The sequence below is a fragment of the Anas platyrhynchos genome, chromosome 2 (assembly GCF_047663525.1).
Source record: "Anas platyrhynchos isolate ZD024472 breed Pekin duck chromosome 2, IASCAAS_PekinDuck_T2T, whole genome shotgun sequence".
In the NCBI taxonomy this organism is placed as follows: Eukaryota; Metazoa; Chordata; class Aves; order Anseriformes; family Anatidae; genus Anas; species Anas platyrhynchos.
This window is the reverse complement of record NC_092588.1, coordinates 113,934,517-113,962,337: the sequence shown is the minus strand read 5'-3', so window position 1 is coordinate 113,962,337 and position 27,821 is coordinate 113,934,517. Positions and strand designations below refer to the sequence as shown.

Below are 27,821 nucleotides of genomic sequence, written 5' to 3'. Positions count from 1 at the left end.
CTACAAACAAACAAAAAAAATACATCTCAAATGGTGTCTGTATATTCCTCAGATACAAGGTTTCAGGAAGGAAACAGATTTCCTCATCCTGTTAGTGTTCATAAACTGCCAAGATATCAGCCGGATGAACTCTTCCCACACTGAGGGGCTACAGTAGCTTTTTATGTTAGTAAGCTATAAAACAGTGTACATGCTGCACAATTAAGACCATTAGGCTGACACACCAAAATACTGAACACTGTTCCTCCTCTAAGCAGCAAAAAGAACTACTTCATGGACAAAATATCAAAGCACTCAGTTACAATTGTTCAGCTGCTGGAAGGTGAGGCACTTACGAAACAGCATTCAAGCAGTTTTTCCCTTCGCTCACACTGGAAATATTTACTGCCAATCCTGAAGTACGCTCTTCAAACAGCTCACAAAAGAGACAAGACTCTTCACGCAACCTGATGCATGAAAACAAGGTGGCCACATATAAACCGAACCCCATGGGAGAAGAATTTTTGAGTTGCAGAAGAACAAAAATTGTTTTATCTTGAATCTACCTCATCTTACCTTAATTGTACTTAAAACCTGAACATTATATGAGAAGCATCCTTGGGATACCAAACTAAAGTTCTCAGTTTGCAAAGTTCATCAACAAGCTAACAAAGAAAACACAGTGGAATAAAAAGCTAAAATTTCAAATGAACTCTAATGCAACTCCTACAAAGTAGGATAACATTATTACAATCAAAATGATGTAGATTGTTGATGCTGATGAGTCATTATTTAAAATTTCAAGCAAAGCATCTTTAATTATCACCTTAAAATTACCTTTTTAGTTTTCCTAATATTTTCACTGGTTGGCAATAATTGTGGAGTGATGTGCAGTTACACCCAGCTGTATTTAAAGAACTTTTTTACTGTGTCAAGTATATTTTATATTGAAATGGATATCAATAAAAATGAAAAATGCATGTTTTGCTATTTAAATATAAATGCATTCAGGATACAAGTTTTTTAAGAAAATCTGTTAGATACTTGAAATTATATCTTATATAATTATGGAATACAACCATCAGTATATACATATCAGTATATTTTTAGTCATCATATCTTTCAAGATTTTAATACTTATATGATAGCCTGTTGTGCCTAGTTTATAATTCCAATTCTAGAATAGAAAAAAAGTTGTTTTTTTTTTTCAATTTCCAGCACACCTGTCATATGAACTGAAGCAAAACAAAACAAAACTATTTGCACCTGCAGAAGAGCTTGCCATTGCCAGAAGTGCCTTTATTACCTCTATGAAGTCTCATTCTGTGTGCTTAGCCAGAAAGTTCTATAGTCATAGAATCATAGAATATCCCGAGTTGGAAGGGACCCATAAGGATCATCGAGTCCAACTCCTGGCACCACACAGGTCTACCCAAAAATTCAGACCATGTGTCCAAGTACACACTCCAAACACTTCTTAAACTCCAACAGGCTTGGTGCAGTGACTGCTTCACTGGGGAGCCTGTTCCAGTGACCCAGTAGTCACTACTGGGTCACTAACCAAAATAATTGAACCCAGTAGTCCTTGGGTTTAATTATTTTTTCCAAATCTTTGGCAGAATATAATAGAATATACTAAGTCAGGGTTATCTTGTAGGTTGTCATGATTTCAAATATAATTTTAATTCTATTGTAACTTCTTCTTAAATGCTTCCTGTCCATAACCAGTGATCAGAAACGCATGAAAGAAGAGATTACAGTACAACAGCAAAAGTCCTATTTATCCTGTGAAGAACAATGCAAACATTCAAAATTACTGGGAATGCTCTTTTCTTCTAAGGCTGTAGCAAAATTAGTATTAGACATCTTGTTATATAATAAACACTTTCTAATGAAAAACAACAACACAAAAGCAAGATCCTTTCTCTTCAAAAAAGCTTAAATACACAAGGAAGCGTAATGTGGTTCAGAGCTAACATAACAAGTCACTATTCTGATCAGTGATCCTATTCAACTGCAAAATTATCTGTTTCGTATTAGCTGCAGGGCTTCCAAATTTCCCAATTTCATGTTTCCCTGTAGAGAGAAAAAATCTTCCTTGTTTTTCATCACTAAACAAAACACTATGTGAAGGCTGTGTATGAGTTACTTCAGAATGAAATGTCAGTATTTAATTATAAATACATTGCTTATGTGTTGTTTATTATTGGCATTACAAGAGCAGACAGAGACTTCAATCAAAGTATGTGGGTCCACTGCTCAAAGTGCTATTTATAGAGCTAATTATACACAAAGTCCTTTTTCCTGTATAGTTTACAAGAAAGGAAGCAGCACTATCCCTACCTTTTAGTGCAAAGACAAGGCACAAAAAGAATGACTTTCTCTGAGTGTGTATGGAGAACTGATGCACACAGAAAACTCAGTATTTAGAAAGCTTATTTTTTATACTGAAGTTATTAAAATAACAGAACATCATCACCCGTGCACAATAAAGTTTAAGAAATTGGCTACATCGGATGAACAGTAAGACTTAGCAGAACCAGAGTGCAATTCAGAATATGAACATGTTGGACATTTTCTACCAGAAGTCCCAACCCCAGGACCGAAATGCTAGATGCTGGTTATTTCTACATAATATTGTCTTCTTACCAGAGAGCAGTAAATGTACATAAATCCTCCTGATAAAATCGTTTAATAATTTTGTTATAATGTAATGATCACGCTGCTAAAAGAGATTGTATTTTCCATGTTCAGTCATAAAATTCTTCAGGCAATAATCACCACAAAAATTGTTTGTTTGCCAGTTGTATTAAATTATAATGGGTCACACAAACAAAACTGCATTTTTAAATGCAGGCAGGAGTTAAGGATAATAACATCCCAGTTTTATTATCCTTCGTTTTCATTTTTACTTCAGAGAGATCCAGAAAGTGTTTAGCATTCTCATTCTCCAATGATTTTAGTAAAAATTAAAGAGTTCCTACTGTAAAAATCAAAATGTCACAAGACTAAACTTTACATTTGACAAATTATGTTAATTATGTCATTGTTACCTGTCATTTTATGAAACATATTTGACTATTCTCTACTTCTTAACATGCGTTTGAATTTCACAGTTCACATGATTTCACAGTTAACTGCATGTTTAAATAATAAAACCAGACCACTTCCGACTTCACCTCAACCAATGTGGAAAACAAAATTAGGGCTACTACTTCCATTTAAATATAATTTTAATTAGATGGAACTTCATGTTGTAAGAGAATACTGCCTAAAAGCAGCTTTCTCCAAATGGATCATGTCTATTGCCACTATTAATGAAAGCTTAATTGCTTAAAATAAAGACATCTTAAAAATATTGGGAATGAAAAGAGGAAAAAAAACAACAACAAAACCTTCTGCAATATGTCTTGCTGTTTCCAGTCTGTGCCCCTATGTTACTGCTATGAACAAAAGTAGCCTTTCTTTGGCAGTTAATAATATTGCACTGTCATATACAGCTCTGAAACAGAAGCCATTTAGTAGCTCTGCACTGTAAACACTTGAAAGCATGAAGTTCTAGGATAACTGTTGAAAATAAAGCTGTTAAAACAGCATCCAAAAGCTAACGTTAGGTCCAAAACCACATACCAATTTGTGGCCAGCCTTAATGCAGAATATATTCCTATCTTCCCACATACATGTTGGGACATCTTTTAGGAAACCTTAAAAGTAACCGTTGAACTCTGGCATGTATATCCCTATTTTTACAGGTTTTAACTGTAGTAACACCATGCAACTTAGCCCACTTGGGATTCAGATCTAAAGGTTTACAACTGTAATAACCTTAAAAAATAGATTTTCCATTCCCACTTCCCACAAGAGGTTAATTTAACATATAGCATTCCTCAGTCTCTGGAGAGTCTTTGCAATAACAAGAATATGATTTATATTTAACTCTCTTTTAGCCTTTTTAGTATGCAGTCCTCTGACATGGTACTCTTTGCTTGAATTCCTGAAAGAAGGTATTTCTAGTCCGAAGGCTCTTTTAAAAAGAGCTCTCTCTGTAATTATGTTCAGCTTTTAATATTGCCTTCCCTATGCAGAGGCAGCTAGCAACTGACACATTAATTCCTTCCTCATGCAGGCTCTGTCTTGAATTTTTCCCCCTTCTCTCTTTCTCTGTTTAGTCTTGTATGCAAAGGGAAAGAAACAACAAGTTTTAGGTTTGTTTAGGAATTATGACAAAAGGTGACAGGATAGATGCAGAAAAGAGAGACAAGTAACACATGATTAAAGATATTTCTGCAAGCTTTTTGCTTTTTTTTTTTGCCCTGCTACATCAATAAAAAGTGTATTTCTATAAATACCTTTCCACATCTCTGATGCAATGTGTGGAGCCATAGGTGCAATCATAATGCAGAGTGTAGCCAGAGCATCTTCATATTCTGCACTGTGAAGAATAAGAGGTCGAGGAGCTTGCTAAGTGAAAAAACAAACAAAAAAAAAAAGAAAAGAAAAGAAATTGTGAATATGAATATTTTGGGGTGGGAAGGAGAATAGTTTAATTGAAAAGTACATGCATGAACAATTCATTAAGACATCTTAAAATCAGTGGAAATAAAAACTTTGCCTCTGTGACATACGCTGATGAAACTTGGGTTGTCTAGCCTGGAGAAAAGGAGGCCAAGAAGCGACCTCATGGCTCTCTACAGCTTCCTGAGAAGTGAAAGCACAGAGGCAGGTGCTGGTCTCTTCTCCCTGGTCACCGATGACAGGATACGCAGGAACAGCACAATGCTGCACCAGGGGAGGTTCAGACTAGTCATGAGGAAAATGACTTTAACGTGAGTGGTCAAACACTGAAACAGGCTTCCTAGTAAGGTGGTTGATGCCTCACACCTGCCTGTGTTCAAGAGACATTTGGATAATGCCCTCAGCAACATGCTTTAACTTCTGCTTAGCCCAGAAGAGGTCACGCAGTTGGACTTTCATGTCTTTGAAGGTCCCTTCCAATGGAACTATTCTATGTAACAAAACCTAAAATCAACTTCTATGCTCAGGAGAGTATAATTTCATAATAAATTAGAAACTTACAAAAATTTCTGGTGAATTGAAATTGCATCTCTTGGTCACGAAGTGCTCTCTGACACTTATGGAAAAAAGGACAAGCTGGAAATCTATTCCTGAAGAGGCTGATGCACATCCCTGGAGATCTACTCTGGTACAGGAGACTGAACACATACCTGTGTAGACACCTGTGGCCCTGAATAGTATTTTGAATGCTACCACTTCGGTAAGTACAAGCCTAGATAAAATCAGAGCTACCTAAAGAGGTAAACTACTGGCAAAAGAAAGTCAATTTGTGATGAATGCAGCATGCTTTTTCCTGGAATAAGGTTCATTTGTACAGGATCCTAGAGTTGTTTAAGAAAAGCTGAATTTAGTGCCCAAGTGATGTTTTAGAGCTGAAGGGAGTTCTGGGGATGATAAGTGCAACACAGCCTTCTATGGTTTGATGTTCAGATTGCTTTAGTAAACTGTTTAGCTTGCCCTAGTAATGACAATTTTCCATTTCTTGCAAATGCGCCAGACTGGCAGAAATTTAACCTTAATTCCTCTGCTTGTTGTATCCTCAGAGAAAAGAAGAGCACTAAAGGCAGCTGGATAAACTTTTTCTTTCTTTGCCTCTGCTTTGACTCAGTATGATCACATCCCATGCTAAGTTCAGATTCTGCATTTATTTTGTGATTCATCTCCCTAATGAAACAGCATGGAAGAATGTCAACACTTGTCAGCTTATGAGAATTATTTTGTGGGTGTGATAATCACCAGCTCCTGCCTACTGGAAAATTGTCCAAAAACAGTGATTTGTTTGACACAGACCACAGAAGAGCTTTCAGATGGCAAATTCTTATCACCGATACCAATGAGGTCAGTGCAAACTAGATTTGATAAGTTTTAGTAACTACTACCTCTTTTCTATATTTAGCTCCACCCAACTCCCCACTTCCTCCTTTCAAATATGACTCAAAGAGGAAGCATCAATAAGGTATAAGGAAATTTGTTCTTGAAAGGTGACTTCTTTAGTCACAAAATATATCAGTGTTCAAATATATACCTCTCTGGAGGATGTGGAGGAGAAGAAGGTGGTCAGGAGTAGTCAGCATGGGTTCACCAAGGAGAAATCATGCTTGACCAACTTGATAACCTTATATGGTGGAATGACTAGCTGGGTGGATGAGGGGAGAGCAGTGGATGACTTCAGCAAGGCTTTTAGACACTGTCTCCCATAACACTCTCATAGGCAAGCTAAGGAAGCGTGGGATGGATGAGTAGACAGTGAGGTGGATTAAGAACTGGCTGGACAGCAGAGCTCAGAGCTACTATATGTAGCTACATATGCAACTTGCTTCAAAACAGAACAGAACAAAGAACAGAACAAAACAGAACGCATCCTTTTGAAATAGAGAACACAGAGGTAAACAAGAGAACCTCGTGCCTCTAAGACTTTCAAGCTCTTCCTACAAAACATAGTATATTTAAGGAATACAGTGATATTAGAACATCCTTCTTTTAATCTGAATAATTCAATCTAGTGTACACAAGACTCTTGAGTCAGTAATGACAGTAAGTGACTTTTGGAACACTATTGATTAGGCAGCTCTTGCTTTGTATAAAGACATACCGGAACCACGACTGTTCATCTTGCATACTTACATGGAGTACGTTAGAGAGGCTCATCAGTCGAGAAATAGCTGCATTGAACAAATGATCCTTTGTGAAGTACTCTGTTACCTTGTATTAAAAGAAAAGTGCTGTCACTAATTAATTGAAGTTCCCAAACATGGAATATTACCTTTTACATGGAAATCACTTTGGTATGCAAACAAACCACATGCGTGTGTGAAAATAATAATCATATAAAAAATTCAGTTGACTAGCTTTCTATCCGTTTCAAGACTTTAAAAGCTTTAATCACCACCAATTAGGACTGTGTATTAGTGAGCACACTCTATTTCCTTTAGTAAAGTATCTTCCTTTTGTTCCAAAAGGAGGTCTTCATGTGTGTAAACTCAGTTATGCTGGTGAAAGAGTGTACATAGATCATAATTATTGTAAGATTATAAGATTATAACTCTAATGACTGTCAAAAGACCTGGAAGGTCCCTGGCCACAGGATTTAAATCAGGTTAAGTTTTAAGCATAGAAAAAAGTCTTAGGCTAATTTTTCAGGTATTTAGATCTCCTTCCAAGTCTTGCATAATTGAATTGACACTAAACACAGCATGAGACTTAACACATAAGAAAAGCTGAACAATTATTTCAATAATTTCTTAGAATATGCTAATATATTTCTCCAACAACTTTTTTTTTTCATCTCTATAAAACAGCAGGGATAATAATGAGGCGTGAAGCAAACAGATCAAAAACTCTTGTGAGGGATAATCTGCATAACTAACTCACCTACAGCTGTGCTACTGGAAATGGAGGTATTCCAAACCCAGGTTCACAACATTTTAATGCCATAACACTTCAGCCTTTAAATAAGGCACACAGGAGATAAATTTTACCAATACAAATGTTACTACTTTATAGAAAAGTTTTGTCCTATGAAATTTGTAGATTAATAAAATTACCTATAGAGAGAATATTTTACTTAAAAATTACTTTATGATCTACTCATCTGTGGGACAACTTTTGGATCTCTAAACCAGGCATAGTTTTTACAAGAGCAATAACTTATTTAGTCATTTACAAACTATGTAAGTGCTTTTTTTTTACCTCAGAAATCACCAGATTCTTCTGTTCCCAGATCTTTCTGGCTTCAGCCTTCTCTTTCTTATTCAGAAGCTCAGGATTGGGCATGGTTCCTGAAGTCCTTGCTTCAATAAGTTTGGTTACAAGCGTCCAGACACGAGTCTGCCATCTCTGAACACCCAGTACAGCATCATCTGAGATTAATGAAAGGTTGCAGAAACAAACAGATCTCAGTTACAATGGATGAAGCCAAAACTTCAAAGAAAAGCAAAAAGGAACCTGCATGCTAGAGTTTAACATTCTGAAACAAAACACTATGTTTTACATGAAAAATGTCAATATAATTAAAAATGCACTTTAAAAATAATGCTGTGTTGCCTTAATGGAAAGAAATCAATAATAAAAAACAGATGTATTTTCTGTAATGATTTAAAACATATATATAGCAAAAATATTGGCTAAATCTATTAAATACAGTTATGTCAATGTTAGAGTGTTCACCTTGTGTTTTGAAGACTCAAGAAAACAATTATTCTGCATGCTCTCATTTTTCAATCTCTTGGAAGAATACAAATGTGTATATATATATACAAATACATTTTCTTAGTAATTGAGATTTTTTCTAAAATCTGATCTTAAAAATTACATATACTTTTGTTGCTACGAGCTACCCCATGTGGTGTGGCACAGAGCCATTACTAACGGTATGGCTTGAGGTGTGGCACTCATATGGCTTTAGCTCTCTGTTCCAGATACATCAGGTTTCTACTAGACTGCACATCACCACATCACACTGCACTGCACAGTAGCAACATATCGTAAGATGTTCCAGCTGATAAGGGCTTCCAATTCTGATCCAGCAACTGCAATTGAAAAGACCGCCAGGGCTACTACTAAAAGTGGAAGAAGTAAAACACATGTGAGTGACTAACACAGACCAATTATTTGTCCGATTGCACTACATGAAAGACTTCCTGCACATCTGGAACAGTAAAATACAATCTGATTGACTATGTCTGCATGATCCGCATGAACTCTCCTAGGTGGGACGCAGAACACAATGCTCTTCCCAAACTTTCCATCTCCTGTTCATACCGGAAGCTTGTAGATCATCTAAACACTCTGGCTTGGTATTATCTAACACTGTAGTAATGGTGTAATAAGCTACTGGGTAAATTTGGCCACATTTGGTCTTGCATACTCTAGACAATTACTTGCACACACCAGGGAAAGAATGACATGGGATCTTGCCCTCATTTCCACAAGTGAAGACAAGGAATAAAGTTTGGAGGACAATCCTCGAAAGACTGTCAAAATAAATCCAGTAAGGAGGATCATGGCAAATGAAAAGTGGTATTTAATATTCTCCTAATAAGTCAATATCTACCTAATAGGACAATTTTCTGTTTACTTGATTGATTTCTTCAATTTAAACATTATTTTGTTATCACAATTGGCTTGCAAGGTTACTGTATTGCAAACAATCTTACATCAATTGTAAAAATTGTGAAGTTTTATCTTATAATGAAGAAAATAACCTTAAAATAATCAATCATTTGTAGATAATTAAAAAAAAAAAAGAGACAGAAAATAAGATCCAAGTTTGCATTCTTACTATTTCAGAGTAAAGTATCATTTGAGACATGCTTTTCAGACATATATTTTTTTTTAACTTTAAAGAGGTAAACTGCTTGCGGTAATCTTGCAAGTCTGCCTCTGTGTCATAGTTTTGTGACTTCTCTTTTAAAAGAAACATTAAAATTGTATCTTTTTATTCAACTGTTCAAAAAACTTGGGCAACAAGAACTGTTTTAATTTTGTGTTTAAAATGTACCACACCAGGAAAAAAACAACAGAGTTTGACTTACTTTTAGCATCCCACAAAATGTCTTGATCTGGAGGAGCAGCAAACAGAATGTAAAGACGTATGGTGTCAATGCCATATTCTTTCACTAATTCTTCAGGATCTATTCCGTTGTGCTTAGATTTGCTCATTTTTTCCCATGTGACTTGGAGTTTCTCACCAGTTTTTAGGTGAACTGGTTCGATGCCTAAATATTAAGACATACACAAAATATTAAAACAAATTTTGCTCACCTGTAACAACCATTGATTTGGTTATCTAAGCATATTAAGAAACAACTATTTCTATTTCTTTTGCTGTTTGTTTGCGGGTGAGGGGAAATAATTGTAAAAGTAATAACCCTTTTCCCTCCCCAGTTTTTCCTACTTTCATATTTTAATGCAGGTAACATCCAAATACTTCCATTGCCTCATGACAGAAAGTGTCCTTCTACCATTTGGAAGCTGTATTTTGGCACTCATCCTACGTGCTTGACAGCCTCTGAGATTTAAGCATTGTTATAACCATACCATTTAAAACTTCCTAGATAGGTATACCAATTTGGTACAATTTTGAGCTGCTGTTGGCTTTTATGGATCCAGGTTTATAACTCCAATTGTTATCCTGGCAATAACCTGACCTCTGTTGAATGAGTTTAAGGATGGAAAGGGGCATTTACACTGGTAAAGGTGCACCCAAGCAAAACCACCTGTTGTTCTTTATGGAAGAAATAGGATAGTAGATAATGGTAGCGTAACAGGTTCTTTTGTCTGTTTTTAATGGTCTTATGGGATTTGTATTCAGGAGAAGAGCAGAGCAAACAAAGCTGCATGAGGGAAGTGCTTAAGGGAGGCAAATGTGACCAAGCCCCTCTTGTTGCTCCTACAGCTCCCCAAACAAGGGCAGATGATTCAGCTTATGCAGTGAAGGCACTGGGAAGAACTGAGAAATAGCACTTTTTCCTATACCCATTACACATGTAACATTTACCAAATATACCACCAGCTGTGTTAACTTTGCCAGTGTTTTTGTAGGTTATCTGTCTGATGGGACTACTAACTCCATTCAGCAAGCTGCTGAGCACTGTCTTACCAAAACTGACTTCTGGTCCTTTGGACTACACTGGAGCTAAAATAATATCATAGCACTGTTTCTGTATTTAGTTGCAATTAAAAGTTGCTAGATTAGTAGGGTCTCTTTACACTCAGCAGTGGATATGAATCCCAAACTCACAGAAGACACTCTCTGATTGTGATATTACAAGGATTCATTTTTCTCCACCAAACTTTCCCAGCACTGAGTCCTGTATGTCTTCTTTTAACTGAAGTAGTCCCTGACTTTCTGTATGCACTTGTGCTGGTTTTCCCATGCTTTTTCTCTTACCAGTGAAATCAATCTCCTCTCTCTTCAAATACTGGCCTGTTGATGTTAGTCTGAACGTCTGATTCTTGATAAGACCTTGAACCAAAAGCTTATGGAAAGGCTCCCTAAGGATGGAAGGATAAAGAAACGTTTATGTTGAAAACAGCTTTCAAAAGCATACTTTAGATTAAGCCTCAGATGTTGAGCCAATCAGGCAGTTATTTAACGAAACAAGAATTTCACGATGACTGTGCGTAAATGGTTGCCACCTTAGAAAGAGCACTTTCTGCATTTATTCATGGTGCCGGGCCGACAAATGTAAGTATTTATTTGTATTCTGTACACATTCTTGCATCCTGATTTAGTGCTGAGTTATTACAATGCCACTTCTCAAATTAGCATACAGGTAATACACAGAAGTTCCTTGGCCAACTGTGGAAGTTCACCAAGTCTAAGCTAAATCCCCATTTGCAGAAGTGGGCAAATACAAAACCCTTATATTTTTTAGAAATATTTAGTTCTAACTTCTCTCTAAGAAATGCAGTATTTTGGAACAAATCAAATGCTCGCTGCACATTTCTTTCTATAAACTGAGAAGGTAGTTTCTCTAACATAAGCATTTGCATGCCTTGCCTCTTTGCAGAACTAACCGTGAAGACCTAGCTGTAAGAAAAAGAGTACACAAGAAAATGGCAATGCTGGAAAGTTCACTTCAGTGGATCAATTTTTATTTTTAGCATCTTGAACATTAAAACTTTAATTTTCTAAAAAAAAATTTACATCAGGAAGCGTAAGTTCTCACTCAATGTGTGTATCGCAGAGATAAAATGAGCCTTAAAAGCACCAAAGCTAAAGGCAATAGGGCACTCAGCAAGAAAAAACTCTAAGTAAATACTTTTCTGGTTGACAGATACATTATTGCTTCTTCTGAGGATCTTACATTTGTAATTCACCGAGTCAGATGTCTATCATCATTTTCACTGGAAAAAGGACAACAAAAGTAATCTCTAGAGGTTTTGGTCAGGAAAGTAAGGCAGTTGTAAAAGCAGCCCCAAGAACTTTAGTGGCCAGGAAAGAGGTATGGAGCCAGATCCAAAGGGTACAGATTTGGGGGAGTTTTCCCATGGGATCCTCAGATACAAAGACACTGGTGACCATCATTTTGGAGGATGTACTAATCTGTCCTGCTCAGTATTGGCCAGTAACTCCTAATGCTCATGTGCTCAGCATTAAGCTATCTCAATTCCCCACAATTCCACCTAACAAAGCCCCATGTGTCTACCAAAACACTTGTGTACAAAGGATGTATCACTTGTATTTACATATTTTTCAAAAAGCTAGAATAAATCTGTCCATCTAAAGAAGAAACAATAAAAACAGGCTTCTGTATTTTACTTTATGTTTACAAAAATCACAGTCCAAAACACTATTTACTTTTGTGGTGTCTATTTCATATTTCACAATCTTATGAAATATAAGCACGTCGATCATGAGGAAAATTTACTTAATGATTTAAAGCACAGTAATTTATTCAATAAAATATTTAAATCATTATTAAATTATACAATAAATGTGCATGTTTTTACTGTATTAAAGCAGATGCCTTCTAAATGCTACTCCTTAAAACTTTTGATGACTATGAATCAAGGAGATATTTCAAAGAAAACCTTTAAATCAGGAGAGAGAAAGCAACAGGCTTCAAACTTTATCTTCAATATATTCATGTTTGAACAGGAGTTCCCTTCCTTGCATATTTTGCATACTTCCAAATACTGTGCAAGTACTGGCACATGGTGTACCATTCAGTCACCAAGCAGCACTGGTCTGTACCATGCTACCTGCTTTTATCAATGATATGAAGTAAGAGGATCTGTATAAATATTTTCTGAAGTCAGGTTTGAACACAGGTTGCCTGAAAAATCATTGTATTTATAAGTGAGTTAAAGTAACTTAGGGAGATGAAAAATGAAGTCAAATTTGGACAGTAGAAACAAACAAACAAACAAAAGTATTTTAAAAATAGGAGGCAATAATCAGCTCAAATGTCAATTATCTCAAATTATCAAAATTAATGAAAAGACAAATATTGGGAATAAAAGTCCTGTAATCCTATCAGCAACAAGCAAGTACAAAAATACTTTAGGAGATAACTTTCCAGGACAGTTTCTTCTACAAACTAAATAAACTACACCACCAAGGAAAAACAAAAACATTTTGTTCTCCTACCATTCAGTACTTCAGTCTGTTTAAGATTTCAATTATTAAAATAGCTACACTTGTTGCTAACTAAAATAAAGCTAATGTGGTAGCCAGAACATCAAAATCAGATAATATTCTCCACTGGAAGTGATTTTTCAGGGAACACTTATTTTTTAATGACAAAGCGTTAGTTCAGATCATATGCCAAGTTATTAAAAGCTGAATGCAGGAATGAGCATTTCCTATTTTTGTTTATGCTGACAGAGGCTACAAAAATGCAATACAAAATACATTACCAAGTATGGGGAACAAAAAACTCCACATGTTCCTAGTGGGAGACCGCAGGAGAATGGAGAAATGCCCAAAACGAGAAAAACAGAGCCTGTCTAACAAACACAGGGCTCAGAAACAAATTGAGCCCTGTAATGAATTTCTCCTGATGTGCAGTGTGGCTTTGCCAGTGTTGTAATGGCTCCATCGCATGGTCAGATGTAGAGTGACACTCTGATATGCACTAATAAGGCTGTACAACTATAACTTTCCCCTTCATAGAAACTGGTGTGCTTCCTGACTATGGAAGGGAATGGCAAAGATGCCACAGCACAGCACTTGGGGTAATTCTGATCTAAATACTGCAACACCAGCCTGTGGCCTGGCATCATAAAAACCTCGTGAGTAGTATGGCTGGGAAGCAATTGAAACTAAGCTGTGTCCATACAGACAGACCAGACCTTTCCAGCACAATAAACGAAGAGGTGGCTTGAGTTTCTCTGGATGCTCAGTCACATTTTAAATTATAAAGATGCTGAAACAGGATATGCCTTTACCTGCCTGTCATGTCTGTTTGCATCAATGCTGAAGTATGGGCACTTTGGCCTTCTTTTTATGCAGCTTTTGATTATCTTGCACATCAGATGGGTGCTCACCTGTGCAGTCTGTTTTGCATCTCCAAAGATTACCTGTACTAGGCATGAAGCATGTAACCCACCTTTTCTCCCTCAGAAATTTTCCTATACAGGTTCAGGTCTGTGACAGACCAATCTCTCTGTACAGGAGCACACAATGGATGAAGGAGCAAGCACGAGTGACAGCTAAGTGCTCCTGCTCAGTGCCACATCCTCAGGCTTCTGACTCTGCCCTGGGTAAAGCAAGTAGTGGGACTTTCAATCCAATTACAAATGACCCAGCTGGGTCTGTGGAGTCTGCAACAGTGATAAATAGTGGACTGAGAAGAAGGGCCAGCACTAGCAAGGGAGCTTACTCAATGTGTCTGCATCCCACATCTTTAGGAAGCTGAGAAAGCCCAATACTGTGCCCCAGAGCTGAGACAAGACCTTGGTCAGTCAATGGCAGCTGAGTTCAGAAGCTCATGAAATGTGCAGTTAGATCCATCTGAAACAAGCTGGCAATCCTGTAGAAGGCCACAATATAAATGCCTAGGGGGGTAGGAGCAGATCATTTTAGGTAGAAGAAAGATCAAACGGTATCGAACAGCCAGACCATACAGTCAATAGCTGAGTGCTTTTAATGAAAATCAACACTTGTGATCAAGTCCCTAATGAACTTTGAGATGCTCTAACACCCTTCCTTTATAGAATAAGCTTTTTCTGTCACAGATGCCTTATTTTATTCTGTAATGCAGCTGTGTAAAAATAGCACCTTCTTATTCAACACATTTGCTTTCTATCAGAGTCCTATCTGCTGACTTAATGGAAACAATAAACTTTTTTTATTGCTTTATAATCCTTCAGGGAAGATGTGCTAGATTCCATTTACAATTATTCATCAGACAGAGCTGATTACTAAAGCCTAGGGAAGAGCCAAATTCTGTGCAACTTTTACCTGCAATACTATGGTTGAGCAGGTGTACCTGAGTGTGTCAGCACACACACACCATGGTGAATTAAGCTGGAATAGACGAGGTAGGTGCTGGTCCCAGCTGCCTACATGGCCCCTCTCCCAGTGGTGGTGACAACTGCGAGGGCTGACTGGTCTGTGAATTAAATCCAGAACTGCTGCAGCTTACAGATTGCTAAAACAAAACAACATCAATTTGAGCTTCATCTCTTGTCACACGAACCAGTACCCAGAGGGTGCTATTTATGCTGTCCTGTCATTATTAGAGAAAATGAGCAACTCTTCCCACCATTTCCAGTTCAATGCATTAAGAAAAAAATAAGAGTATGCTCCATCTCCAGGGGAGATTTAAACTACATTTACACCTGGACAATTTTAGATGCCAACAAACATTGCATTTGATATGAAAGTGTGACATCTGTAAATGAATGGCCTATAATATCTCTATTGTAATAATGTGCATTGTATGCAAGGAAATTGCTTTGCAAATCTGAATTATGGAATTTTTAACTTCCGATTGCAACCTCATTGTTATATTAACTGTCATTAATACAGGATTAAAGACTATCAGGAAAAAAATCAATGAAAGTAAAGAGGCTAAGGGCCAAACAATGAAGATTTTAATGAAGAAAAGCTATCAAAATGAAAAAAATAGATTATTGGGGAAACCTTATAAAAATTTGTCAGGATACTAGGTAACACTATGTACCTACAGATACAGCAGAATTTTCCTACATGTAATTTAATCAGTGAACAGAACTGAGCTACTACAGAAAGTTGAACATGCACAAGGGGGCAGTGTTTTTTAATGCTTTAATACACTTAATACGTTTAAGATATATATTTTCCCTCAGAGCTGTGGGCTTCAATACCATGACTTTAAGCTTGCTAACAGTAAGCTTGTTGCTTCTGATCACCCTTTCACCCTTTTTGCATCTCTGAGATATGCCCTTGAGCAATCCTAACTACGCAAAAGTGGCTTCTGACAAATGCTAAAACGTTATTTTAAAAATGTTGGAATATTTATAGAGGAGATGCAATTTCCATATCAAAACAACCTAATTTGACTTCATGGCTTAAAAGCACCTAATGTTTTAACTTGTGTAGAGCTAAAGCAAGCAAGCGATTTTATGCATGGTGAGGAATTTGTTACAGTCATCTTGCATTCTGAACACATGTACAAGCAGTACAAACAACAGGTCCTAGGGGCATTGCTGTAACACATCTCCATGTGTGCAAGTTCTTGAGTTTCTATGTGACCTCAAAGGGATTCTCTACAGTCTTTCAAACTACTCCTACAGAAAGCAATTTTGATTTTCTCTGCTGCTGTCACTAGATATAGTCAGTGCTTCTTGTGCATTTTTTTCATTGAAGTTAGAGACTTCCTCTGAAATTTCCCATGTTTAGACCAGTCTGCACTGCACTGCATGGTGCTGTTGCTCTGTCACAGCAGAATGTGAACAAAACACATTCCAAATTAATAGAGCTATTACTCACATAGGTTGGAATGGATCTTTGGAAATCATTTGGTCCAACTCTCTGCTCACAGCAGACCTAACTTCAAAGTTAGAACAGGTTCCTCAGGGCCCATCCAGATGAGTTTTTAAAATATCCAATGATGGAGATCTTACAACCTCTCTAGTCAATCCATTCCAGTGTCTGACCTCCTTCACCGTCACATTTTTTCTGTCTATGCTGACTGTTACCTCTTTTCATTTCTCTGGACATGTCTCGTTCTGTCTTCCTTTTAATCCTCCTTTAGTAGCAGCAGACTGCAACTAGATGCCCTCCTCAGCCTCCTCTTCTCCAGGGTGAACATGCCCAGCTCCCTCAGCCTCTCTTTGTATGCCACATGTGTTAGTTCCCAATCACCTTCGTGCCCCGCCACTGGATCCTCTTCTGTTTGATAATGTTCCTCACACTTGGGGCCTCAAAGGAGGACACGATGTTCCAGATGTGACTTCCTGAGCACTGAGCAGGCCATGCTTTTGCTAACACAGTGCAGTATGTTCCCATGCCTACTGCTGACTCACATCCAACATGGTGTTCTCTAGGACCCCTAAAACATGTCTCTGTAGTGCACCTTCTTACTTAGTTGTCCCAGTCCCTGCTGTTTCCATATGTAGTCTGTTCTGTGTACAGGACTCTACATTTTTCTTTGCTGAACTTCATGAGATTCCTGTCACCACTACTCCCAGTGTACTGTGATCAAAGAACCTGCGGAGGGCACATTTTGTTGCACTGTCTGGGTTGTTGATGAAGATGTTAAATAGAATTAGCCTCAGCAACGACACCTGAGGAACACCACTTGTAAATAACTACCAGTCAGACTTTGAACCACTGACACTTTGAGCGTATCTTCCCAGCCAGACCACGAGGATGCCATGGAAGTATTAAAATGAGTCCAGAGGAGGGCCACAAAGATGATCAGGGGGCTGGAGCAGACAGGCTGAGGGAGTCGGGGTTGTTCAGCCTGCAGAAGAGAAGGCTACAGAGAGACCTTACAGCGGCCTTCCAGTACCTAAGGGGGAACTACGGGAAAGCTGGGGAGGGGCTCTTTGTCAGGGAGTGTAGTGAGTACAATAGGGAGCAGCCCGCAATGGTGAAGGCCAGCTCCTTCAGCACCCCCCGATGCATCCCATTTGGTCCCATGAACCTGTAGGTGTCTGATTTCCTTAACTGATCCCTAACTCAATCCTACCCTACTTTGGGAAGTATCCCTCTCCCCCAAACTCTCCTACTAAGCACAGACATTGACAACAAAAGCTTTGGCAATAATTATCCTTCATTTCTAGGTTATTTGTCTGATTTTGTATCAGGCTGACATTTTCCTTGACGTTCCTGTCAATGTTTCTGCTGAAGTCCTTACTGCCTTCACCTTCTTCAGGAGTTTCAATTCTAGATGAGCTTTGGCTTATCCTAATTGCACCCTGCTTACCCAGCCAATGCTTCTGCATTTTTCCAGGGGTAGCCTATTCCTACTTCCACTCTCTGTGTATTTTTTTAGTGCTTGAGGTCACTCAGAAAGCACCTTATCAGCCAAGCTGTCCTCTTTCCAATCTTCTTAGTTTTTTTTGCACACCAGAGTGGAGGACCACTTACTTTGCAAGCAAATCTCCCCTTCCTTGTGGTCTCAGTTTACAGTAACAGTACTTCAGCCACCACAGTTAATGTTGTTTAGTGAGGTAGAAGAATTTGACTAGCAGAACTCTTTTTGCTGCTGTGTTACAACTCCACTAGATGGCTGACAGATCAGCATTGTAAAGCACTTTGTAGCACTGTCAAGCCTGAAATTGCTTGCAAGAAAAAGCTCTGAATATCTCTTCTAAAAGAAATAGTGCCTATGACAGAAAGGATCAGCTTTCAGGGGCCCATTCTGTCAAGGAAGGAGCAGTCTTCCTGCTGCAGCTAAGCAAGCTGGAGGCAACAGGGTGAACCACAGGTACAGAAATCATCCACAATTTCAAATACATCTGCACTGTAAATTATTTTGCATGCAAGAACGAGTAATGAAAACAGAATTACCTCTTTTCATCAAATGATTATGAAATAACTCAGGGAAATATTCCACTGGCCCCATTACCTACTCCATCCTTTTCTGGCATACGGCTACTTAAATTCAAGTATTGTAGCAAAACCACTACATTTAAGAGAGTTCAATGTCATGTATGTAGGTTTTACATCAAGTTTGGGGAATAAAGAATGAATGCAGAGGAGTTGCCAGCTGAGAAATTACCAAGCAGTTATTGTTACGGGATCACTCGTTCTGACTTAATGTATTCAAACATCTCTGCTGATGGGAGAACAGGACAGAATACAGGTGAATGTTTCACTGTTCTGCCACTAGCATCCTCTCAGTAGAGGCATTCCTGGGATGGCATTTTAAGGTACAAAAGGGCAGAATTTCAGTGGAAATTGGGTCATCAAGTTGGGAACCTGACAGAACAAAGAATAGAACAACAAATGACTCACCTTCCTGCCTCAAGCTTTACTCCTAACCAAAACAAGGGATAATGAACTGGGCTACAACAGCATCAGTAACAAGAGTAGTTAAAAGTTATTAAATGAAAGTAATTGAATAAAAATAAATTAACAGCAGAAAAAAATATGTTGCTTTTGATTACCAAAAGACATATTTTGTACTGTTCAGCTCCAAAACTGCAATGAATTACAGGAGTGCTTAGTTTTATACATCTACTTGGTTCCACTGGAATTAACGGTATTAGTGTGCAGGAGGTAAAATAATTTGAAATAACAGCATTACTCAGAATGCCTGAAGTTACTCGTTTATGTAACCTTTTACAGGCTGAAAATCTACAGCAACGTTTTAGCACTTGCTCTGAGCCAGTTAATACCCATGTAGTAAATAAACACGCTATCTATGCATGCATACAGAAAATGTAACAGACTGTAAGAAAACAAGTATTTAGCCAAGACTGATGAAAAATTCAGACCTATACGTTCTATTATCATAACAATGTTCAATAACATTCCTGCTAGACAAATGAAATCTGAAAGATTTTTTAGAAATATGTAAGGCTTACTTGTGTTTGGTCATCTTCAGGTCATGGCAAAAATGGCTGAAAAACCTAGCATAGAATAAGTGCATAACTGCGTGCTCCTTTCCTCCAATGTACAAATCCACAGGCATCCAGTAGTTAGCCAAGTCACTATTAAAGGGCCTGAAAAAAAAAAAAATAGGAAACATACAATGTGAAGAAGAAAGATCAGCTCTTCTAATGTAGCTCATCATATCTGACTCGGCAAGACTATTTAATGAGAGCTACAAATATACAATAAAACTTTAATTTTGCTATCAGATCTTTCATTTTTTTTAAGAAGTGGTAAGCTTTTTGAATCATATAGAAAAAAAATTAATCTCCACTTAAAAACAGCTCAACAAAAATGTTATTTTCATATATTTTAGATGTTCAACTAAGATTTCACGCATCACCTCAGAAAGTGATGAAAGTATTATATTCTATAGAATTTTTTTCATAAACACCCTGTGGCTAGCCTTTAGATTTTTTACTGTTTACCAATACCAAGTTTTACATGAAAATATACTACCATATACTCAAAAGACATGTCCAATTAAAAACAGTTGCTTTTTTTTAATCGAAGGTTTGCATTGTTGCCATTAGAGGGCAATGTAACAGCTTATAGTGCTGCAAAACGTTCTGAAGAGTCAGATAGGTCATCGTCCTCAACTGGAGGATGCTCTGTGAATTTACAGTAAATGTTGGTGGTACTTTATAGTATATTTTCTACATTATTTGAGGCCACTCTGCATCGTTTCTTAGCATTGCTTGCTTGCTGCTTCGTTAATATATGTGTATGTCTGCTGTAATGGGCTCCTACTTGCATGTATGTTCTTTGCTGTATGCTTTATAGCACCATTATAACAAATTTGTTTGTTTGTCAGCTTATTAAATTATTCCATCTGTAACTTTTTTTTTTTTTGTAATAGCAACACCTTTTTTCCTCACTGATCACCCCAGAAGCAAATCATGGATGTGACATTCATTTCTTTAGTGGAACAATTCAAAACTTACCGCTCTTCACAGAGTTCCAAGATCAACAGAGTAATTCTCCCAAACTCTGGGTTTATGAAATGACTTACAGAAATAAAGGTTTGAGTATATGTAGCTCAGAAATTAACAAATATATAAAATGGAAATAGAGATCTAGTACAGAAATCCATACAAATGCTTTTATTTCAATATAAAACATATTCAGCTACACTAAGCGGTTACTTTGACAGATGGATGTTGCATATGACTCTTTCATCTTCATCAGGAAAAGTCCCTCTTAATATTTCAAATTGTGACCGGAGAGAAAGCAATCCATGTCACTTAAATAATATTATTATCAATGAATTCACACTGTCACTAGAAAATAACTAATGCGAAACAGAAGTGTTCACAGAAGAGTTTTCTTTAGTTTAACTGATGGATTACCTGGATGTGTGCTGCCAATATAAAAAAATAACTGGTCCAGCTATACTTAAATCACTTGGTATGTAGTATGCACCCAGACATTGTTCAGGGCAATAAGTAAATAAATAATCAACCCCCAAATATCCTTATATGCGGTATCAATATCAAAAATGCAACTCTTTTTTATCTTAATTACTGTACATAGTAGTACTATTCCACTAAATCCTCTTTGTAAAAGGGAGCAAGAAAAAATAATTGTGTATTTTACCCATATCTCACATAAAATCAAGCAGCCGAAACAGACACCTGAATGGCATTCTTGATGTGACCTTCTCAAAGCATGCGTGCTCCATATACATGAAGACACTTTACACAGACATCGAGAATACTAAAATGGAAACGTCAATAAGAAAAACAAAATACATCCCACCAGACTCATTCACCAACATGAAGCTCATTATCTCCCATAAGTTATCAGGATGACAGAAGCCATTTCCTGGACATTTTCCGTTTATCTGTGCAATAACTGACTGACATGAAAAATATTCCGCAAATTTGCTGCCATCATACTGTCCTCCAGAATGGCTCTCAAAATATTCAAGAAATGGTAATGGCCAGCCATCCAGTGACTGTAGGTGGCAATCTAATTTGGCCAGTGCATGTGAAATGCTTTTGGACAGCTGAGTCAGTCTCTGCAGGCTGATTTAATGCTGGTGTGACAACACCTCCAGGCACTATCAGCAGTGCTAATACAGGCAGACTACAATGCAGATAAACGGCTAAGTAACTACATCTATCTTTCCATACTCCTCGTACTACATCCACTAACACACAACCCATGAAAAATCTCTTTTTATTAATTACTAATTTAGTCAAAGTAATAATACACAGCGGAAGCTTGCTCTGATACCACTTCACTTTGTGTTTGTGCATGACGAAGTAGCCAGAGTTACTGGAACTCTGAAGAAAAGAAATTAAGGTGTAATTCTTCACAGCTGGACGTTACACCATACTATTCCTTCTCTTCCCAGTGGAAAAGTGCTATCTGTCTACACATCAAAATACTCAGTATATTACCAAGGAAGGTATGCTCAAAGCAAATTACCACAATCTCAGAGAGAGTCATGGTAGGCTGTCATTCTTGACAGCATCCTTCACTAACAACTATCTTTAGCTTCTCAGCTGAACATTTCCACTATGCCCCGGCCTTATAATGCCCTTTCATGCAAACTCTGCCCCTTCCCTTGTAGCTCCTGCACTTACACAACACTGTCTACATGTACTGCTCTTGTGCATTTCCTGGCATGGGAACAACCAAATGCCACAATTTTGGAGCAATTCCTAGTCAGCCCTGTGCAGCTCTCAGGCATAGGGCAGACACAAAATCAAGTTAGCACATGGGTTTAAACTGGCTTCTGCAAAAGCAGTTAAGCATATCTGGCCTCTGTCCTCCTCCTTTCTTCCGTTCTACTCTGTAAAGTTGGCTTGCCCACCAGATGGCCCTGCATCTGGACCTTACCTGTCAGTGTTGTGAGGGTCAGTGTATCTCAGGTAATACCAAGCAGAATCAACAAATGTATCCATGGTATCAATTTCTCGCCTTGCTGCTGACTTACACCTGAGCCAGAGAGACACATAAGAACTATTTTTAGGTAGGTGACAAGCTTGGCAAAAAGAATAAACATGTACAGAGCGGCCATGAAGAAATTTAGATTTAAAACTGAAAGAGTCTGAACAGCTTGAAGAGTGATATGTTCAGAAAAAGTCCAGTGTGAGTAATAGCACCAACTCTCCTTTCTCCTCTATCCTAAACGAAACAAAATACAAACCAAAAAAGAGTCAGAACATCCATAATATAAAGCAATAGCAGAAGACTACACAGTACAAGACAGCCTTCTCAATCACATGTTCCTGGATTTTTTTAGACATGTCATTAAAAAAAAAAAAGACTAAGCAAGCTTTAGAGCATAGACAAGCATTCTTTGCCTTAAAGTTAGTGAGTACTGTATATATATCACACTTGCCAGGTACCAGCAAACAAATCATTTTATAAACACTCAACAGAAGGAGCAGGTGTTTGCCTCTCACTGATTGTTTTTACAAAAATGTCTTTTCAGATTCCACTTATAATCTCTACGAAAAAAATGAACTTAGTTCAGTTTCGACTTTCACTGAGATGTATCAAATCTCTTCTAAAACTTGCAGCACAATTTTAATTTGTAATTACTGAGAATTGATTTTTTTGCTAGGAGTTACACTGGCAGCACTGAGAAATAGTTTTAAATGACATTTTAGAAGCTCAGGTTATTTTCCTCTAATTTCTCCCAAACAAATTATTTATTTGTAGGAGTCGATAATTGCATTTAATAAATTTCCATTTGTTGCAATAGATCTCTCTTCAAAACCTTTACTGCAAAAACAATGCAATTTCTCTAAAGTAAGACTTTGCAACCTGTCACAAGCTTGTGTATAATATATGTAGTATCACCAGCTGTGTGTAACAAATGGACACAACTTATAAATGCATGCAAAGTTACATGCAGTAAATACATGTATGTATACATGTAATGAATTTACTTAATTAACGGGCCTTTGCTATTTAATTTTTTCCAGCTGCATTTGTAGTCTGTGCTCAAGCTTGATGGTTGAGCTGCAACATGTACCTGCCTGTCTGCCTGATGCTTCAGCTTGGCTTGCCAAGGCAAGTTGATGAGAATATCACAGGTTTAGCATTTGCCTTCACTCTGTCTCTGCCCCACATCCATCTCCAGCAGCAAGCTTTTCTTTCAACGGGAATAATGTAGCAAAGGAATTTTACTTCTTTGTATTTGTTTTGTTTTGAATACAGAATAACCGTGTAAGTTTCACATATAAGCAGACTTGGCCAAAATTAAACTGCATTATACAGAAACAGTGAAAAGCAAGAATACTTTATAGTCATTGAACCATAATTATATCTGCTTCGTGCCTCTGCTGTTGCTTGTGCTCTAAATGGACATGGCTCACTAACACAGAGACAGCATGGACATCTTTCAGAATTTATATAACAGGCACAATACTGTAATTTGATTAGACGATATTCAGACAACTAACACAATTACCTGAACTTGTATAACAATGAATAACTTAGGCATTTATGATTGCTAACATTATTGTAGCTCAAATCTGAGTACTCACAGACCTTCATATCTTTCCATCTTGCTTTCCTTATTAATTCTAGATATTAAATGCAACTAATGAAAAAAAAACCTCATTATGGGAGAGAACAACTAAAGGAAGGGATGACATAACTTCTCAGAGCAAGGAAAAACGGGGGTAGGAAGACTATGCACACAAAGGCAATAGCTCAAAGGATTTGAAATTGTAGCAGACATATGGATGATCAATACTGAAGACAGCTATCAAGGAAGTTAAATAAAAAAGCCAAATAAATGTGATTGTAATAATAAAAAAAGTTATTTTCAGCAAACTCTCATGTTCTAAGCTAAGAAATGATCCTGTTCCATTATTTCTGATTAAACAAATGCCCTTGGTAAACTTTAAAGTATGGCAGCCACAATAACTATACAGAAACAGTAAGGATTTGCTACATATCAAAAGCACTTTGTTGCACAGTAAGCAATAAAATTATTTCTGAATTAATGTTAGAAAGAAGCCAGGATTGTAGACAGTAGCTTTCAATAAAATCAGAAAAAAAAATCAGTTAAAATTAGCAATTTTAGACCAGAGCATTCCTGGGGCCTTTACTAAACCTGAACATCTTAGCAAGAATCACACTTTAAAATATGTAACTACATGTAATTTAAATAGGCATATCTGAGAAGAAATCTTCTAGGCAGATACATGAAAGTAAACGTGCGTTTTATTTAAAATATGTTACCAACAAAGATCAAAATACATGTTTCCAGAGAACCACAGAACTGCTTTGCCTGAACTACCTAATTAGAAATGAAAACCACAGCGATGTTCTATCCTGGAAATGTTAAAATAAAGTGGCTTGTTACAAAACTGCTGCATTGTCAATGAGAGCCCTACGTCCATTTATATGTCTGGTTCTCTTGCCTGGCAGCCTGACAACGTACCTCCCATTTAGTCAGTCTGTTAGCAGCAGTATTGCATTACACTGCTGATGAAAAACTTCTCTGGGATAACTCACGTTCTACCAGTTCCTTCTGCAGAACCTGTATGCACACTCCAGAGTGCACAGTATTAGCAGTCTCCAAGATCAGACACCTGATTTTCATGACTTATCTCTTGCTACTTAATTTGAGCTGTTTCATTTCTTTAACAGCTGGGCTACTAACAATAAAGATTGCAACACTGACAAGATGCATATACTTACTATCTCATTCTATCTGAACTATAATGCTGCCATCTGTAATGTACAGTGAATGTGATTCTTCAGGATAAAGAATAATATAGCTGAGGCAACACTTTATTGTTGGACTATTGTTAAGAAAATGAACACGATATTAGTTTCCTTACTAAAAGGAAATATTTCAATAAACATCATAAGCTTTGTATGAACACTGCTGGTGAAAAGTAATGAAAATTCTTGCAGTAAATAAAGTGAAAAACACAGTTAAGAAAGGGAGGGCAGTGAGGAGATAATTCTGTTTTCCTGTTTTCATTCCTCCAACTTCAGATCAATGAGGTTTGCTTCAGCTTGTTTATGAAGCAAGAGCAGTGGGTGGCTGTATTGCAAATAAGGAGTTTTACAGAGTACAGAATGAAAAAAAAAATACACCCCTTACACTGGGTCAGACTAAATATCCTGCTGGATTAGTGTCCTGTCTCAGAGTGGTCAGCTGTCAGTGCTTAAGGAAAGAGCACACAAAACATGCAAGTACAAAAGTGATCTCTCTCATCCTGCAGTAAATGCTTCATTTTCTTACCTTGGACAGGCACAGTTCACCCATTCTGGAACAGTTTCTAAAGGTGAAGCTCCCTTCCCTGTGAAAGTGGTTACACTGGGCAGCACCACAGGTAAATCTTCATAAGGCACAGGAACAGTGCCACACGTCTGACAGTGAATGACAGGAATAGGTGTTCCCCAGTACCGCTGTCGAGATATTAACCAGTCTCTTAATTTGTCACTTGTTAGGTCTCCACCTATTCCTTTATTTTTGGCTTGCTGGGTAAGAGCTTTTAAAGCCTCCTGCCGAGTCATGCCTGTGAACTGATTAGAAAAAAGAGAAGCAGAAGAAAGAAAAATTCATACTTTCTATCAGGGAAAATGCAAGAACACACAAAAATTTACAAATGCAATTTCAGAGAGACAAAGTTTAGGAGCCTCACATAATCTTCCCCTTCCCATTTCTTAACATCTTCCTACCCAAGAGGCTATTCACATACCAGTTACTTGATTCATTTAAACCCTCTTGTTCAAACAACAATGTTCTTGATGACCCAAAAAGAAATACGCTGAGAAAGAGCTCTGTAGACCCCTTCAGCCTTTGTTGCCTGCTATTTGTATTTTCTGCTGATATCTTAATCAACAGCTCTATGCTGAAACTTCCAGAATTTCACCAACAAAAGGTGGAGACTGAGAAAATGTGAACGGTAAACCATCTTTTTTCTCTTGTATTCATTTTGGGTTATTCTGTTTTTTTGCTTTCACATACATCTTAACCATTTAGACCCTACATTTCATGTAAGAGTAGACACAAAGGTCATATTCTACCAAATGCATCTTTTCAAGAGCTGTAACACCATATACACTTGATTTAAAAATAAGATTCCCATGTCACTTCATGCAGAAGTGCTACCAGAAAGCTTACATCACATTTCAATTAATATATAGAAAAATGTTTAGCTTAAAAATGTATTCTGATGATGAAAAATAAGAACCAGCTTTTCACATGCGATCAATTATTCAGTTTCTAGTATAAAACTGAGACCAGTTTCTAGTATAAAACTGAGGTAATTCTTCTGCTCTACTCTGCTCTTGTGAGAGCCCACCTGGTGCACTGCGTTCAGCTCTGGGGATTCCCCCAATAAGAAGAACATGGACCTGTTGGCCCAGAGGAGGGCTATGTGGGTGATCAGAGGGCACCCCTCCTAGGAAAAGAGGCTGGGAGAGTTGGGGTTGTTCAAGCTGGGGAAGAGAAGGCTGCAGGGAGACCTTATAGCAGCCTTCTGGTACCTAAAGGGGGACTACAGGAAAGCTGAAGAGAGATTCTTTATCAGAGTGTAGTGATAGGACAAGCGGTAATGGCTTTATGCTAAAAAAGGGGTAGATTTATTTTAGATATTCAGAAGAAATTCTTCACTGTGAGGGTGGTGAGGCACTGGCACAGGCTGCCCAGAGAAGCTGTGGATGCCCCATCCCTGGAGGTGTTCAAGGCCAGGCTGGATGAGGCTTTGGGCAACCTGGTCCTGTGGGAGGTGTCCCTGCCCATGGCAGGGTCGTTGGAACTAGGTGATATTTATGGAGTTTTCCAACTCAAGCCATTCTGTGATTCTGTGCTTTTACGATTAAATTCCTCTCAAAAATTTGGTTGCATACACTCAGTTTGAGTCTTAAAAATATAAAAAAAATAAAAAAATAAAATCCCTTTAATCAGGCAAAGTATTTGGGATGCTCAAGAAAACAGCTTACATTGTTACTGTAAGTTAGAAAGAACTCCATACTTGCATACCCACCTCTCCAGAATTAATGACTCTCTCCAGACCATTTGGCAATTTTTCAATGACTTCAGTGAAAGAAATGCCCAGATTCTTAGCTATTGCAGCATCTTCTGCACTAGTACTTGGAATTCCTAGGGAAAAAAAAATATCTGGTATTGACTAACATGGATATCAATCATCAGTTTGGGGATAAAAGTTTTTATTTCTATGAAACGCTCTTTTTAACAATTTATGTTTGTCCAAAAGGGTTTAAAAATGTAAGAAAAATAAAA

General features: G+C 37.5%; 1 protein-coding gene across 2 annotated transcripts in view; it reads right to left on the bottom strand.

The window, feature by feature from the left end:
• LARS2 (leucyl-tRNA synthetase 2, mitochondrial) overlaps positions 1-27,821 on the bottom strand; it is a 129,318-nt gene that overhangs the window by 10,342 nt on the left and 91,155 nt on the right. For both annotated transcript variants that reach the window (XM_027450150.3, XM_072033382.1), the window contains exons 11-19: positions 27,565-27,680; positions 25,815-26,098; positions 22,439-22,537; positions 19,525-19,662; positions 10,946-11,049; positions 9,588-9,770; positions 7,744-7,913; positions 6,679-6,756; positions 4,329-4,440 (exon numbers count right to left, since the gene is read on the bottom strand). In XM_027450150.3, coding sequence (XP_027305951.3) covers positions 4,329-4,440; positions 6,679-6,756; positions 7,744-7,913; positions 9,588-9,770; positions 10,946-11,049; positions 19,525-19,662; positions 22,439-22,537; positions 25,815-26,098; positions 27,565-27,680 — 1,284 coding nt within the window. The remainder of the gene's footprint in view (positions 1-4,328; positions 4,441-6,678; positions 6,757-7,743; positions 7,914-9,587; positions 9,771-10,945; positions 11,050-19,524; positions 19,663-22,438; positions 22,538-25,814; positions 26,099-27,564; positions 27,681-27,821) is intronic.